General features: G+C 45.0%; 1 protein-coding gene across 3 annotated transcripts in view; it reads left to right on the plus strand.

Moving 5' to 3' along the window:
- SLC6A20 (solute carrier family 6 member 20) overlaps nucleotides 1-17,684 on the plus strand; it is a 436,355-nt gene that overhangs the window by 395,028 nt on the left and 23,643 nt on the right. For all 3 annotated transcript variants that reach the window (XM_078688162.1, XM_078688164.1, XM_078688163.1), the window contains exon 9: nucleotides 13,322-13,481. In XM_078688162.1, the coding sequence (XP_078544288.1) occupies nucleotides 13,322-13,481 (160 nt within the window). The remainder of the gene's footprint in view (nucleotides 1-13,321; nucleotides 13,482-17,684) is intronic.

Below are 17,684 nucleotides of genomic sequence, written 5' to 3' on the forward strand. Positions count from 1 at the left end.
GATTGGTCTGTAGCTTTTCAGATCTGAGCCGGATTTTAAAATAAAGCTGTAATTAATCCTATTTTTTAAGCAGCAGGGTCTGATCCAGTGGCCATTTACTGACTGATGTTCTTGCAAATTGGTGTGTTGTTTGCAGGGGCACTGCCTGAATTATGGCAACCGGACAATCATTATCCAGGGATTCAGATTTGAAGCACCAAAGAGTCTGCTGGCTCTGGCTACTGGCACAGCAGGAATGGAACTGATGACACTCAAAAGTCCACTGACCCTTTACTGAGGCACCTTCTGAGGGGTCAAGTTCTTAATAGCATATAAAAGACATCAGCCATGATGAGCAAGAAGGCCAACTCATCACATAGGGATTGAGAAGGCACAATGTTAGACGAGCCATTTTGCTGAAGACAATAACAGATTCATACTGGCAAGGAGTTCCAAAAATGAATTATGACAAGATATAGAAAGTTTCTTTTGCAGTATGAAGACAATTTTCGTAGTGCCTAAGCTGTGCCTAACAAGTATGTAACTCCTCCGAATAACACAGTCTCCATTTTCTCAACAAAGGTTCAGAGCATCCATTTTGCAAGTTATATCTGTTGTTGGTGGAATTTCATTAAGTGTCAGCACCAGACATCTCACCACTAAGTCAATTATTATAAGTAAATGTGATATGTATTGTAGAGGCCTCCATCCCTTCCAAATTGTATGCCCTGTTTTGCACTTTCTGCCAGTTACAAGATTTGCACAAATATAGGTCACTTCTCAATTTTGTGTGTGCAATTACTACCAGGATCCAGGTAATACTGTGCAGCATGTGCGAAATGATGAGATTTGTAGACTGTAGAGGGAGGGCAGTGGCTGCTGAAGTACAGATGTATTAGGTGAGACTTCCAGGTCAGGTTAACCACTGGACAAATCAAAGCAAGGATCAGAGGAAAGGGCGGGTGGGTCCAGAGGAGCATGAGAAGCTGTACAGGAGCTGCCTCGCAACGGCTTGATTTATGGTTCCTCAATCAAAAGTTCGAACACTGCAGTACCTTTCCTAAAACTTTGTTATTTAACTCCTATTTATGCAGTTACTACTGTGTTTGTGCTCAACCTTACTTCTTGGCTAAGCTGGATTTTTCATATATTCCTCCAACACTACCTGGCTATCTCCTCCAGTATTCCTCTTGAGATAACTGGTAAACCCCAGAATGGAGTATTCTGTATGTATGTATTTCGATTTATATAGCGCACTAATCACCCAGGGGTCTCAAGGCGCTTGCTTAGGGAACCCGTCCTGGTATTCCCCTGTGAGATACCCCAGCAGGGTATTCACAAGGTGAAAGCCAGGCATCCCGCCGCGAGGGGCCGTAGTGGAGATTAAGCAAGCTATTGCCCAGAGTCGCAGAGTGTGACCCCGTGAGTCGAGTAGGCACCGGAGTGAGAATTGTCGAGTCAGTGGAATTTTTTGAGCCCGAGACCCCACCGAGGCGGGGAATCGAACCCTGGTCCACTGCTGATCTCAGCTTCCGGGTCTGCCACCTCTAACCACTGAGCCACGCTTCTCCACTATGAGGGGTTACACTTGGTTGCTCATTCTAATCTCTCTTCTCTATCCTTTCCCTAGGGTTACTGTGTCGAACTGGGAGTGTGTGAGCTTTCCACTGACAAGACTTACCTGCTTGACATGCTTTAACCACACCAGTGCTTGCCTGCCTCAAACGCCACCTGTTTTTAGCTCCCTCTCTCTCCCCCCGACTCCTTACCCCATTTCCCCCAACTGAGAGGAGTGGTTTATGGTTCAAACTTTAAAGTTGTGGTCACATGTTTCTCTTAAAGAATGTGCGGGGGCGTGACATATGAAAGCGTTTAGGGCGATTCCACGATACTTACCGGTGGCGGGGCTAGATTTTTCCATTTAGCACACCCACTGCCACCCATGCTTTGAATGGTGACACTATGGTTTACTTGTGGAGTGCAGAGGAGCAGACTGTACAGTAAGGTTCATTGCGGTGTTTGTGTGCCAAACGGCTCGAAAAAACTCAATGCGGCATTCCCGATTAGCAGTCTTCATAAAGATGTACTTGCCATTCTTTATTCTTTGTACGCAGGTATCTATATATATATAGTTTTTTATGCTTATACATCACCTGCTACTACTTACGGTGACTTGTTTACGGACTTCAGAGTTGGGACTATAACAGGCTTTATTCAGACATTGTTAATGACTGACAGATGGTCCTCCTTCATTTTAATTAATGTAGTCCCACTACCGGGACCCTCTGAGTCGCTGCGGAGAGAGAGGGAGTTTACTCCCACAGAGCATTGGCATACAAGTTATTCGTTAGTAGATTTTAAAAGTGCTACTTACGGTCCCCCTGTATTCTCCACTAGGTATGGCCATTGTTACGGAGTCTCAAGCTGACTATATCACTTGGATAAATCAATCAATCAATAGACTTTATTTCGGATGAATGACCATAAAAGTGCAAAATATAATACAGTACAATACATGATAAAAATAAGTTAAAATACTTAATAAAATACATATATTACAAAATATAAGAACAATTGTCGAGGATTACGCTAATATAAAATAAAAGAGAGACTACATTATCAATCCACCCTTCAACTTGGAAAAGTAAAACCAATAGCAGCAAAAACCTTTAAAAAGACCTAAAAGTGGGCTAAAAAAAGTTAAGTTATGCTGTCTTGGTCCTCCAGTCCAGCAGGAGATTATATGAGCCCTAGTATCTTGTGTATATTGCTATAAGATTGTTCCAAGAACTAAAACATAATAAAAACCATTACTACCCCCTAAAAGCACAGTAGATGTCAAAATGCAGGGCCCAAAATAGCAGCATTATGTGTATGGGCCTTCATGCTAACTAATTTTGGGGTCACTATTTAGGGAGGAAGGAATCTTCGGTGACTGGCATACCTTATGAAGTCTGTCCATTCTAAGTTGTGTTTTGGTTTGACTGCACGGTGGTAGACAAACCTGGGAGCAAAGTGCCTTACACATAATATTAAACAGCTTGGGTGTTTTGATTAGGAGATACACACACCTGTGTGTTGTGTGTTTACTATTCAATTTCATGCATCACGTACACAATTTTACAACCGATATGAAATATTAAAAAACTGAGCAGAGAGGAGCCGCCCCAGTGACCAAGATGGCCGCTTGAGCATCGGCTCTGCTGGCCGCCACATCCTGACCAGCCATTCGGCACATTATCCTGAACCCCGTCCCTACCATCGGGTGGGGGACCAGCACCTGAGTCACTAGGTGAAATTCTGGTTCGATTGGCTGCTTCGGCGACAGACTATCGTCGTTCGAAACTTTGAGGCCTACGAGTATGGACGCCGTGACCCCGAGTGTGGCGCTGACCGCAGTGGGGTGCGACAACATCGGCCTCCGGGACCGGAAGTGGCCGGTCGGAACTTGGTTTATCGCGGGAGGACCACGACTGGAGCGCCCTGGGTCTACCTATCCGGGTCTGAGGTCACATTGCTGTGGAAACTGCCTAGACCCGCTTGCGTAGTGGTGGGTTTCTCCTGATCTGGCGGGGGCAATGGCGTCGAGAGGAGACCCTGAGAAGCCTCAGACGAAATCGGTGAAGAAGACTCGGCAGGTCTAGACTAACAAAATGGACAAGTACGCCATCTCCAAGGGGTCCCCAGTTGATACTAAACGTACCGTGACGGGGAGCAGAGATGGCGATTCTGTCGGGGAAGATCCCACTTTGAAAGACTTGATGGCAGCGATCACTGGGATCCAATCTTCCTTGGGTAAGATGGACACTAAACTGGACTCGGTGTCGATTGAAGGGGGTCTTATAAGGGCTGACCTTACTAAAACGATGGAGAAAGTTAAAAACTTGGAAGTCAAGACGACGAGTCTCATCGAGGATGTGTCGGAGCTGCAGAAGGAGGTGCGAGATCTTAAGGCGGCCCGGACTCAATTTGACCGAAAGCTCGATGAATATGAGGGACGGGCGCGCCGCAATAATGTCCGCATACTGGGAGTGCCGGAGAGGTCGGAGGGGTTGACTTCAGACCTCTTTGTCGAGGAACTCATTCTGCAATATCTCAAGCCTAAGGGCCTCAGTAACTTTGTTACGGAGGGCCCATAGATTTCCCGGAGGTCGACCGAAGACAGGGGCGCCTCCTCGTCCTATAATTGCCCGAGTCCTGAACTATCGGGACCGGGATGCCATCCTGCAAACGGCAAGATCTTCGGGCCCGCTGGCCTATGAGAACTCTTCGCTGTTGTTCCTCCCGGACTTCACCCAGATGGTACAGAAACAACGGCAGAGCTTTATGTCCATCAAACGGCGGTTGAGGGACCGGGATATGAAGTACTCGATGATGTTTCCGGCTCGTCTTCGGATTGAACATGGCGGAAAGACTTGGTTTTTCGATAATCCTGAGGTTGCCGCGGACTGGCTGGATCGGGTCGAGCGTTCGGACTCCGGGGGTCAGGCCCGGACTGATGGTTCAGATCAGTGACTAGCCGTCGTGTCTGAGTAGAAATAACATTAATGGTGGCGTTGTGGGACTGGTTGGGGTTGTCCTTTTCCCCCCCCCCTGGACCATTTTTGTCCGTGACTCTTTTTTTGCACTTTACCGGGTGGGGGGGATTGTGGTTGGTCTGGGGTGATGGGGGCGGGCGACCTGTTGTAAGGTTCTCCCCCGTTTTTCTACTTGTAGATACTTGTAGTTAGTTGGGGGTGACAGGCACACTGCGAGTTGGGGATGAGCGTAGGCTACATGCAGGGGTGCAGGGAGGGGCGTTGGGGGTCTGGGAGTGGGGGGCTTTTGTTTGTTGGTTTGTTTGTTTTGTGTGACCAGAGTCCGCTATGGGTGCCTATGGATATCCTGTCCTTTTTTGGAGATATGAATGGCTTCCACTAGGTTGGGTTTGGGGTTTTCCGTCCTCAGCTGGAACGTGAATGGCTTGGGCGATAAGATCAAGCGCACTATGGTGAATCAGCTGATTAGAAGGCACTCGCCAGATGTGGTGTTGCTGCAGGAAGCCCATCTCATGGGTAAACGATGTATGGCACTTCACAGAGGGGGCTACAAATTAGTGGCTCGTGCTGGCTTTACTTCTGGCTCTAGAGGAGTAGGGATTTTGGTGAAAAACTCCTTTCCTCTCACTATCCAGTCAACGTGGTCTGACAATAGAGGCCGATATGTTGGAATATCGGGGCTTTGGGAGGGTAGGACTGTCACGTTTCTGTCTATCTATGTCCCCCCAGCGTTACAGGCGGATACTTTCTGCGATTTGGGCCGGGTGTTCCTCACTCTGCCTGTTGGAACAATGGTACTGGGCGGGGACTTCAACGCAGTAATGGATGGTGAGCTAGACAGAAATCCCCCCGTGTGCTTTTCCCTTCCCGTTAATGGCTGGCGGATCTTGTCGCCGCGTCGGGTTTGGTGGATGGGTGGCGACTCCGGTACCCCAGTGATGTGGGCTATACACACGCCTCTGCGGCGCACCACTCACTTTCTAGGATAGACCATGTTTTACAACCGACGTCTCAGGCAGCCTTTATTCAGGAAGTGACTCATTTGGCACGGGGAGTGTCTGATCACTTGCCGATTTGGCTTCGATTGCGGATGGGACAGGGTGATGTTGGTAGGGTTGCACCGATTAATGCGCCTGAAGGACCCTGCTGTCGGGAAGGAACTTGTGCGTGTCTCGGATCGTTATTTTCAGGAGAATGAGGGGTCGGTTACGTCGAAGTGCTCCCTGTGGGAAGCGTATAAAACTGTTGCAAGGGGGGAGGTTCTCTCCCTAGTATCTGGGCAGAAGAAGAAGAGCAGGGCGGAAATAGATAGAGTGGAGGCGGAGCTATTGGTCTTAGAAACCGCTGTCTCCTCGGGGAGTGACCCTGGGGCGGGGCACCGCCTCTGGTTGCTCCGGGATGAGTACAGGACCCTGACACGTGACAGAGCAAAGACGCAGCACGCTACTACGCAGAATAGAATATATGAACATGGTGACAAGGCCGGGAAGTTGATAGCTTGGTTGGAAAAGGGTGATTGGGGGTCTCGGCTGGTGCCGGAACTGCGTATTGCGGGTGCAGTGTCGTTGGATCCTCAGTTGATTGTGGATGAATTTGCCCGGTATTTTGAGGAGGTCTATACCTCGGCAGGGGACTTTGCGGAGGAGGAGAATGCTGACATGATTCGGGACATCCCGATGCCGGTTCTATCTTTCGAGCATAGGGAATTCTTGAATTCCGCCCTCAGATGAGGTGGCAATGGCCATTAGGGGGGTTTGCTCCGGTAGGGCTCCCGGCCCGAACGGTCTCCCCATAGAATTGATTAAGCAACATGCCAGCCGCTTGGCCCCGTACCTAAAAGACATGTACCTTGAAAGCAGAGACCGTGGCGAGTTACCGTATGATCAACGCCTCGCGAACATTGTGGTCATTTACAAGGAGGGTATACCGCGTCTGGATTGCTCGTCGTATCGCCCGATTTCCCTTTTGAACGTAGAGCCTAAGGTAGTAGCCAAATTGCTTGTCGCCCGTCTAGTGAAGGTTATCACGACGCTGGTGCATCCGGACCAGTCCGGTTTTATGCTGCGTCGGAACACCGCCCTTAATCTCCGTCGGCTCCCTGGGGTGGTGGCAGGTGCGTCCCGCATCCATGAACCGGCGGTGTTGTTGTCCCTGGATGCCACTATGGCCTTTGATCGAGTGGAATGGCCGTACCTTTTTGCGGTCCTGGAGAAGTTGGGATTTGGCCCCGAATTTTTCGATTGGGTTCGCCTTCTCTACCCAGCCCCCCTGTCTCGTGTAGTCATAAACAACCATAGGTCCCGCGACTTTTCACTCGCGAGGGGCACTCGACAGGGTTGCCCTCTCTCACCACTCTTGTTCGCCCTGGCCCTGGAGCCGCTTGCGGCCTGGGTACGATGGGACCGTTCAATTAGAGGATTGCGTAGGACTTCGGAATGGGAGGATAAGATCTTGTTATATGCTGCTGACATTCTGTTGTATTTGACCTCCCCACGCAGTTCCCTGATGGTATTTATGGATATCCTTGCGATTTGTGGGAGGTATGTGGGCTTCGCTATTAATTGGGCGAAGTCGGTCCTCTTTGTGTTAAGTGGTGATCCACCTAGGGTGCCAGTGAATTGTCCGGTGAAGCTGGAATTGGTCAGTTTTCGGTATTTGGGTATCCAGATATCGAAGGATCCCAAGGTATGCTTCAGTTTGAATTTGTTACCCCCGCTGGCCAGACTGCGTGGTGACGTTGCAAGGTGGAAAGCACTACCGCTCTCCTTGTTGGGCCGTGCGGTCCTCTTTAAGATGATGGCCCTCCCGCGCTTTTTGTATGCTCTGCAGAATTCCTTCGACCCGGTGCCCCGTCGTATTTTAACGAGATCGAATCTTTGCAGCGCGGCCTTCTGTGGGAGGGGAGGCTGCATATTGCATTGTCAAAATTGATGTTACCTTGGTACGACGAGGGTATTGGTCTGCCTAAAATTAGGAAATACTATTGGGCGTCCCAGTTGGCGCCTATTAATCAAGCAATTTATGGCTCGCCGGTAGATCCGGGCTTCGCGATGGACCGTGGCCAAGTGCCCGGGGGAGAGTATACTAGAGTGTTATATGCGAAATGTGGTCGTTTCCCTTTGGTGGGTCCTCCATCGACAGCGACGAGGGTATGACTGGGTCCTTAAATGGGCGGGGCGTATAACATTGGCTACACCTTTGTGGAGCTCGGAGAAGTTGGGGACTCTGTGGAAAACGAAAGGGTTTGACCGTTGGGATTTGATTGGAATTACGCAGGTGCGAGATGTGTGGGGTAAGGATAGGGTGTTGACATTTGAGGAGTTGCAGGCCAAGTACCAGCTGCATGATACTGAACTGTTTCGGTACCTTCAGATTAGTCATGCTTTACGTGCAGTAATCCCCCCATGGTGAGAAGCCTCCGGTAGCCTCCCCACTAGAGGACCGACCCCTGGATGGTCACATGCCTACCAGAGCAATATCGTTGACCTACAGTAAACTGATTAATCATACTGAGGATCCCCTGGTGAAGCTTAGGGAACAGTGGGTTGCAGATGGATTAGTTCTGGATGAGGAAGATTGGAGGGAGGCGGTGTCATCCCCTAGAATAGTGGAAGTCCCAATGAGACTTCGATTGGTCCAACTTAGGATTCTGCACCGCTCCTACACCACGGGTCCTGGATTGTTGAGGATGGGGTTGGCTGTGTCTGCAGATTGTCGAAGAGGGTGTGGTAGGCCTGGAACGTTCCTACATATTCTGTGGGAGTGTGAGAAGGTCAGTGATTTTTGGACGAGGATACACTTGAAGATGAGTGAAGTGTGGGGTGTGCGGATCGAGTTGGAGGTGCGTCGATGTTTGCTGAATGCTTGGGAGCCCTCCGACCTTTCGAGCCATGGCAAACTCTGGGTCACTCTTGCTTGCGTGATAGCCAAGCGTAATATTGCACAACTCTGGGGTGCTGTTCGGGCGCCTCGGGTTGGGAAGTGAATGGAGGACCTCGACTGGTGTATGTTCCGGGAGAGGTCTGTGTGTGTGTCTAGGAGGCGGGCCCGCAGGTGGGGTAAGATCTGGAGAGTCTGGCACGCTTACCGTGGGGACATCTGTACACCACCTGAGGTGGATCCTGCCGGTGTGGATTCGGAAGACGCTTAAGCCCATTCTTTATATTTTGCTTTATCTGTCTAATATGGAGGTCTATGTTCTCTATGTGTATATTTGCAGTTGCTCAATGCGCTCTGGTCAGTTTTGAGTTGTGTAATGTCCTTTTTTGTTTAATAAAAAAGATGTTTAAAAAAAAGAAAACTGAGCAGAGCCTAACAGAATAATTAAAACAGGTCCAATTACTTATATTAAGACCATAACTTAAGATAATACAATGTTTAAGACCAATAGTTCCATGTTCCCACTCCCCTATTTAAAGTAAAAAATAAAATCTCATCCAAGAGGCTTTGAAGGTGTCATCAGTATATCTATACTTCATCGCCCTAGTCCTAAATGGAGAAGGGCTTTCCCCTAGGGGTCCCTTTTAAGTTAACTCTTATTCTCCATGCCTGTAGTAAGAATCTGGACACACTGAAGATAATTTTCTCCTTAGTGTCATATCTAAGGATTCTGGAAGCTTCCCAGTAATGCATAATATCCAGCAGCTTGCATATTGGATCCATTTCTTACGAGGTGTTGTATAAATGGGGCACAAGAATAAGAAATGACTCAATAAGGTTTGCTAAAACACTTGAAATGCATCCCTAATTTTTCTTGCATCTGTGACTGCCCCTAGAACGGGGTCCCGGACTTCTCTTATCTCACTATTTGTACACCTCTGCCTTGCTCTTACCTCCAGATGGTGTCCAACCTGATGGCTACACTCGTACGTTCTTTCGTTCCAAGTAACGTACTTTTCTGCTGTCTTATTTGCCAAAATCAGCTTTCTTTTTGCCCTTGCAAATGTTACCTCAATTTGTGCTTCCTTTATGTACCCCCCTTGTTGTATCACTTTTATTAAATTTTCCTCTACTACCACTCGTTTATCTTGTTTAGTTTGTATTAATTTTCTCTCCTACTTCCCCCTGTTCAAAAAGAACCTTAGGGTCTCCCCCCTCAGGCAGGCTTTGAACGTATCCCAGACTTTACTCAAAGAGGTGCTACCATTATTCTCTTCAAAGAATATTGGAATCCATCTGCTTATATGTTTAGTATCACAAGAACATCCTGCAGCAGGGGACATGCCCCTAGTTATTTACTACTTAAGGTTATTAACAGCTACAGAAAAGAATGATACCATTTATGACCATGAACTGTCAACGATCAAGGAGGTCTTTGAGCATTGGTGCCGTACTTAGTGTGCTCTGAATTCCAATTACAATTTGGATGGACCATAAGAACTTGAGTTTTTTTAAGTCAATGAAACATAATAATGCTACGCTTGCACATTTTATCAGCAAATCAACTACTGGCTGGGGATCAAGAAAGGAAAAGCAGAAGCCTTGTCTCAGCAGGGAAAACAAGGCATTATAGATCAGAATCATAACCCTACAATTCTCACCTTACAGTTTAAAGACAATATCTTACAGACAGAATCAACAAGATTAAGATCAACAAGATCAAGAGATTTGGTTGATAGCTGTTCATTTAAAGAGGAATAACTCGGCTTCATGGGTAAAATATCTACATTGCTGGGAAGGAAGTTCAGGTAGAGGTGATCGAACTATGCCACATCACTCCTTGTGCCAGTTATTTTGGTGTGTGAAAGATTTTAGACATTGTAAACCACCAAAATCCATTGAACAATACGTAGACAATTGTATCACATGTATCCAAAGGAAATCCACACATTTAAAGATAGTAAGACTATTACAACCCTCCTCTATTCAGCTTGGTCCAAGAATATTGAGGAGTTTATTGTTAGATTTCCTAAGACACAAGGGTCGCAAGTGACTGTTTTTCCAAGTTGGCACATTTGATTGCATTGCCTGGGTAGCCCATATCTGCAGAGTTACCACGTGTTTAAGGGATAAATCATTTGTTCTGGAGGTTATTGTTACTGATATAGGAACTCATTTTATCTCAGACTACTGGAACGCCCTATTGAAGCAACTGGGAACTGTTAATTTCAAATCATCTAGTTGCCATCCTCAAGCAGAGGTTGAACCAGACAATCACAACAATACTTAGGTCATTTTGTATCAGACCACTACAAAGATTGGGTGGCTTGGATTCTTTTAGTGGAATTCTCTTGTTACTACATTCTGCGTAGTTCATTAGGATATTCCCTCATCTACTGCACCTAAATCTTCTATACCAGTCTCTGGCCTACTTGATTCTGACCAGTAGATCAGCTTTCACTGCACTCATTCCTAAAAGACGTATCAAGGATACGTAAGGCGGCAGTTAGGAATTTATTGCTTGCTAAATCCACACATAAGAAGTTTGCTCTGAATTTTTTTGTGAGTGATTCAGTTTGGGTTATAGAATGCAAAATTAGCAGCACCTGGTTAACACCTACATTTTTTCAATGTTTGTTGGTCCCTTTCCCATTCCTAGGGGGTTGAGGGTGTGAGGCAGAAACCAAGTTGTTGCACTACTTAATTGCCTGCCTGGAAAGGATATGCTGCATTGGAGTTAGCATGAAAAGCAGTCTCCTTTGTACATGTGCCTCATCTGATAAAAGAGTTGCATTCATGATTGTCACACAAGCCATCCTCTAAGTCAAAGGGGAATCTATTGTGGGTGGTTAGAGGAAACAATAGGGAAAGTTTCTTGAGGGAAACAGGAGGAGACACATTGATTTTGTGAGATTCACAAGATAGTAGGGAAAACAGTATATGAAACTAAGGGAGTGGAGACTATGGAGGGTAAGACAGTAATGGCTAGGGCAGAGAGGGATTAGATAAGACATTCAAGGCAGATTAAGCACTGGACAAATCAGAGTAAAGCTCAGTGGCTGGCAGGTGCATCCAGGGAAACTTAAGAGGTAGCAGAGGAAGTTGCCAGTTACCTCATAACTGCTTATTTGTATAGTTTGTCAGCCGATGGTTCAACCAATGTATTCCCTCTCTCACACCTTGTTTGTTTTTCCCCTTACCTTCTCTATTTCTTCCACCTTTGAACCATTGCCACTCCGTCTGTGCTCCTTGGCTGAGTTGGATTCTTCTCATAATCCATGCTGCAGCCGGAATGCTTAGCAGCATACTTAATCAATCAATCAATCATAGCATTTGTAAAGCCCACTACTTACCTGTGAAGGTCTCAAGATGCTGGGGGGGGGGGGAATGCTGCCACTGCTCGAAAAGCCAGGTCTGGGGGAGTCTTCTGAAGGTGAGCAAGTCTTGGGTCTGCCATAGGTGTATGGGGAGGGTGTTCCAGGTCCTGACGACGAGGTGGGAGAACGATCTGCCGGCGGAGGTCGCTCTTCGGATGCGGGGTACTGTGGCAAGGGTGGGGTCGGCGCAGTGGAGCTGGCTGGTGGGGGTGTAGAAGCTGAGTCGTCTGTTGCGGTACACTGGTCCGGTGCTGTGGGGTGCCTTGTGTGCGTGGGTGAAGAGCTTGAAGGTTATCCTTTTGTTGACGGGGAGCCAGTGCAGGTCTTTCAGGTGGGGTGTGATGTGGCTATGGTGAGGGAGGTCGAGGACCAGGTGTGCAGAGGCATTCTGGATGCGTTGAAGTTGTTTCAGGAGTTTGGCAGAGTCTCCTGCGTAGAGGGTGTTTCCGTAGTCCAGCCTGCTGCTGACGAGGGCCTGGGTGACCATTTAGTATGGCCAAGAATTCCCCCTCACTCTCAAAACTGTGGGCCTCACAGAGTCAAATAAAAAACCCAGCTATTTTGGGTACATGTACATTCCCATTTGGGGAGAGTAGCTCCTCCATATCTGAAATGCATACAGGTGTCATGGAACATATTAACTGGCAGGTTTGGGTTGGAAGCGCCTTTAAGTGACATGGAAAGTTTTGTTCAGAGAGGGTTTTTGGTCACTTTCAATTGGCTGCCTCGCCCGGGAAGGGAGGAGGTCTGAAAAAATGTAACTACTTCTGTGACAGAAGAGGCTCAACTGAAGGGTAAGGGTTAAAGTCACCAGAAGACAGGACATATTTATGAAGAAAATAGGACAACATCTCAAAAGTCATTTTAGTTACATATATAGTATATAGAAATCCTAGGTGAATAATATGAAAAGGACTTTTCAAACTATCTCCTAACATGAGTCAGTAAATACCATTCGAATACATATTTTACATTTAAAAGCTGCAGCTTGTGAACAAGGATGCTTTTTGTTGCACAAAGACTTGCTGGGATTCCCTTTTGCATCAGAGGATCGAGTATCTTTTGTTACTAGTTCAAGTAGTGTTATCAGTTTACTTTTCAGAGATAGAATTAGGCATACCTACAGTTGTAATACCAATAAGTTAAAACTGACACTTAATGTACAAAAAGAGCTTTTAGTTTCACTTCTGGTATCTAGGCCTGTCAAGCTCATGTGGCTGGTTTGATCCGTATGTAATATGATAAAGATTTCTATTCAGTCTCATATTTAACATTTGACTTGTATGCTTTAAATTATAGTAATAATGAATGTTTTTGCAAAAAACATTGTTATCCATGATTTATTCCTGTTGTGGATGGTGGTGGTTTAACTGGGGAAGATTCCACGGAGTCTACACTCTAACAATCCTTTACATACCAAAGATGTGAAAGAATTCAACAGATTATTTCAGTTGTGACATAAATTGTAACTGCGCTTATAGAATCCACTTTTGCATAAACTAATCATAATTTCTAGACTAACACACTGGTTTTGTGTTGCCATCCCAGGTATAGTGTGCTTTGTCAGCTGCATTATCGGAATCCTGTTCACCATGGAGTCTGGAAGCTACTGGTTTGATATATTCAATGACTACGCTGCCACCCTCGCCCTGCTGCTGATCGTTTTGGTTGAAACTGTTGCCATCTGCTACTTCTACGGAATAAAAAGGTAAGGTCTGAAATATCATCTCCAATAGCTTTTAACTACCAAGCTATGGATCATCGTAGAGCTGATTGCTCAGTCTAAGTGAGGTCCTGTGAAGGGGCGTCTCTTCCTTTAGGCAGCACAGGAATTTAAATTCTCAAGGACTACCAAAATTCGCACAATTCTAAGAGACATTACATCTAAGTAAAGGAATAAGTGAGAGCTGGCAATTGAAGATTGACAGCAGGGATATTGTAGGGAGAGGAGGAACTAAAAGCTCCATCATACAAAAGCAAACAATTGAATTTTTCTGGACTGATATCTGCATTAAAAAAAGGCACTTCTGGGCCAAATACATCAAACAAAGTTGAGTGAATGAACAACTATGGGAAGATAAAGTAAATGAAATTAAATGTGTTATGTTATGTTATGTTATTTTATTTTGTATTGCGCACAGCTACCCAACAAGGGTTTCCCAGCGCAGGCCATAACAGAAGCTAGGAGAATATCAGAATTAGCAATGTAGGTTAAAAAAACAGGTTTTTAATTGTTTCCGGAAGACGGGAAACAACTTCTCCCTCCTCATCGCATCGGGTAAGGAATTCCATAAGGTTGGCCCAAGAAGAGAAAAGGAGCGGCCTCCCATTCTCGACAGTTTAAACCTCAGGATTTCAAACAGTTCTCCTGATGTCGAACGAAGCAGGCGCCGGGGGTGGTACTTATGAACCAGATCTTGTAAATATTTGGGGGCCGAGCCTATCTTTATTCTGAACAAAAGTAAATGAAATTAAATGTTTCAGGAAAAAGCAATAGCAGAGAAATGCTTGTTCATTAAAATGTAATGTGATTAAAGTTTCCCCACTGTAAGACTCTACATGGATTGGCCTGTAGCCGAATTTGACACTTGACTACACTAAAGGGTGTTCAATGTAGGCTTCAACCGTACATATTTCCAATGATTCAGGCCCTTACTGGCTGTTGATTCTGCAGCCTTTGGATCGTGACAGTGGGTATTTTAGGGAATCCAGGAAAGAATGTATGGCCACAGTCCTGAAGAACCATTACCAGGACTCATAAACTTCCATTGGGGTGATTTTGAAGGCGAGGGAACAATGGAGAGTTGTAGGTTGGCATTGTTGACCATGTCAACCTTGTGTGTGAAAGTAAGGAGTCAAATAAAATAACAATCCATCAAACATTGCACTGGCGCTTCCTTGAAATAAGATTTTATAAAGTGGACAAACCAATATTTGCTTTTTAAAACAGCAAAGCATTTGAGGTGTGATAACTCATCCAAGATCCAGAACGAACAGCAGGTCGGATTCATAGAATATCCTTTGAAACCTCCCTAGGGTAATAGGCTAAGTGCCCTCTAGATCGTGCATTGTATGTTCTCATAGGCACTGGATTTGTGGATTGTATGAAGACAAAAATAACATGGATGAACTCTAAGGTGATGGACCATTGGGGAATTATGGGCTTATAAAAAGGGAGTTGTATAACAAGGCAGGCTTTCAGGGTAAAATGAAGGAAGCATCTAACACTGGCTGGGTGGGTTGAACACTTGAAGAATTCTAAATGAGCATCAAACATCAGAGCTTTATGGTACATAATCGTCCTTTTGGATAATACAGTTACTGAGGAGCTATAATAATTTTTCAATATGTATTTAGAACCTGCTGATCGGTAATACAACATTAGTCCCATAAGAAAGTGTTTAAAGTTCTATCTAAGTCCCCAGGCTCTTTTTAATATGACGGTGGTGGCTTAATCATAGCCACACTTGAGAACTCACAATTGAGAGTTAGTGTCCTCGAGAAAACAACATGTTACAGCAGGATGCTCATGTACATGGAAGGAGAAGCTTCCTTGCCCCAGTTCTCAGTGAAGTTACTTACTCAAAGAGAAGTTGAGTTTTGGTGCAGCGCTCACCTAGAAATATCACCAACCCAGGGTCCAGGTCACTCCGGTGGGGCCCATAACACTGAAGTACAACACACCTAGTCACACACACCTTTACCTTTGACCCTTGCAAATATATATATTTAAAATGGATTGAGTGAATTCTCTCCTATGACAAGATACCTTTTAAGCACAGATTTTAACACCAACATTTGTTTGCCTCAATAATCCTACTAAACTAATCTATGCATCAATGTACCCCGCCAATTAGGTCGTTGGACCAATTAGTTGAGTAAGTTGATGGTGATTGTCAAGACCAGCATAACCTCACTACAACAATACATTGATTTGCATAAATAATTGACTCTACAAAATAACAAACACCTGAAATCATTTAAAGATTTTATATAATTTGCATAAAAGAAAATTAGCATTTATTCTATCATTGTTAATTCTCACTGAGCATTGCTATTTATTCAGTCAATAAATCAAGTAAAACTGTTTAATAAAAATCATGAAGAGAAAATTCAGGTTCACATTAATTGCATTATTCTCTAAAATAAAACATTAAACCTTGGTCATGTAACTGAAAGAGAAATTCTGCATGAAAAAGATCAGAGAAACCATAGTTAAAACGTGCATTTAATTCTAAAGATTTCTTCACTAAAAACCTGCCTACCCAGCATCTCTAAAACCCCAACGCAGTCTCTCACCCAGGGCTAGTGTCCCACAACGAATCTCCAACCTACAGGGGTTTATCAGTGAGCCTTCTGGCATAGTTTCAGGCTCCCAGCATCTCTGCACACAGCTGCAGTGCAGACAGCATCTCCCTCTTTGCGTTCAGCTCCTGTGACATTAAACCCCAATTTTGCTCTATTTATACTGTATTTGCTGGCTCACTACCCTCAAATGTTTCAAGCCTTGTCGTTTTCTCTTTCTCTGATTGGTCATGAAATTGTAATTATTAGCTTTCAGGATGTTCGTTAATCGACAATGTATTTGTTGATTTTCAGGATGTCCATGAATAACTTTCTGATTAAAAGTCTGACAGATACAAATGTGACTGCCCATGCATTCCTCAAACTTCCAGGATGTCCGTGAATAACTTTGTTTGCAAACTGATAAATAAACATTCGACAGTTCCTGTTCCTCACAGGCCTTTTTAAATGTTCATTTTCAGTGATACAGCTGTTTCCACGTGGTCATTTTTTGAAGGCATTTGTCTTTTGTCCTTGGCAGACATTCAGCTGTTCTCATGGTTATCATTTTGGCGCACATTCACTCACCAGCGTTCATATCAAAATGTCCTCGAATATAGTCAGCTGAAGCTGCAAAATGTTTTCAGTGAAGACAGAGCATAGACGAGCTTTCTCTCAGAAAAAATGATGTAAGCCTTTCTACTCCGCAGAACCGGGAAAAGCGAAGCCATTTTGGAATTGGCAACCCACCAAAACTACGATAAACAGAAAAAGAAAATGTAAATACACAGAATATAAGTGTTTTCTGTCCCCCCAACTACCAGTGCTAATATTTATCCTTTACAACTGTTACCTAGCAGAAAAGCATCACACTGCAAGCCATTAAAAATAAAGCAGAAAAGCAACATGCAAATGCACAATGCACATTATAACACAGACATGCATTATTACACCACTTAAATGCAGAAACTAGATTAAACATGCGTTTTACATCACTAATTAATATGTTAATCAAACCTGTTAGTGCAAAGCATTTCCCACATGTAATGTGTGTGTTTTGGTTAATACGCAGCAATCAAAATTAATATATTACTATGTTATGGGGGTGATTGATCTGAATGAGGTACACATAAAATCTTCTGTATCTCGCTTCATCAGTTTAAGAAGTGAGCAAGGAGTTAGTAGATTGGGTATCACCTCATTAGCATGAAGGAGCTCCCTGATGGGAGGTGCTTTGTGTTCACTCAAACTGAAAAGCCAAGAATTTCGGGATGGCTTTAAGGCTGACGATGGGGCAAATGTCACAAAAAGGAAATGCTTTGTGGATGTTTGCTTCAGTAAAACAAAACAAACCAGTGACCCTGACACATAAGGAAGTTTTTCCCTATGAGTCAGACCATTGTTTGGTTTGACTGCTTGGAAGCACTATGTCTTGCATGCCTCCCCAGCAGTGAAATCCAGTGATGGTAGCCCTGGCTTAAGTTGAATGGAGCACCTGCCACACCGACTCCTCTGCCCTGCACAACTGGCCTAAATGGTCAAAGGTTTTCGACAGTGGAGCCAGCTGAGACTCCACCATCAGAAACATGGCACTGCCACCCTACCACCCTCTCCATACTTCTCAAAT

This window comes from Lissotriton helveticus, chromosome 4_1 (genome assembly GCF_964261635.1).
Source record: "Lissotriton helveticus chromosome 4_1, aLisHel1.1, whole genome shotgun sequence".
Classification (NCBI taxonomy): domain Eukaryota; kingdom Metazoa; phylum Chordata; class Amphibia; order Caudata; family Salamandridae; genus Lissotriton; species Lissotriton helveticus.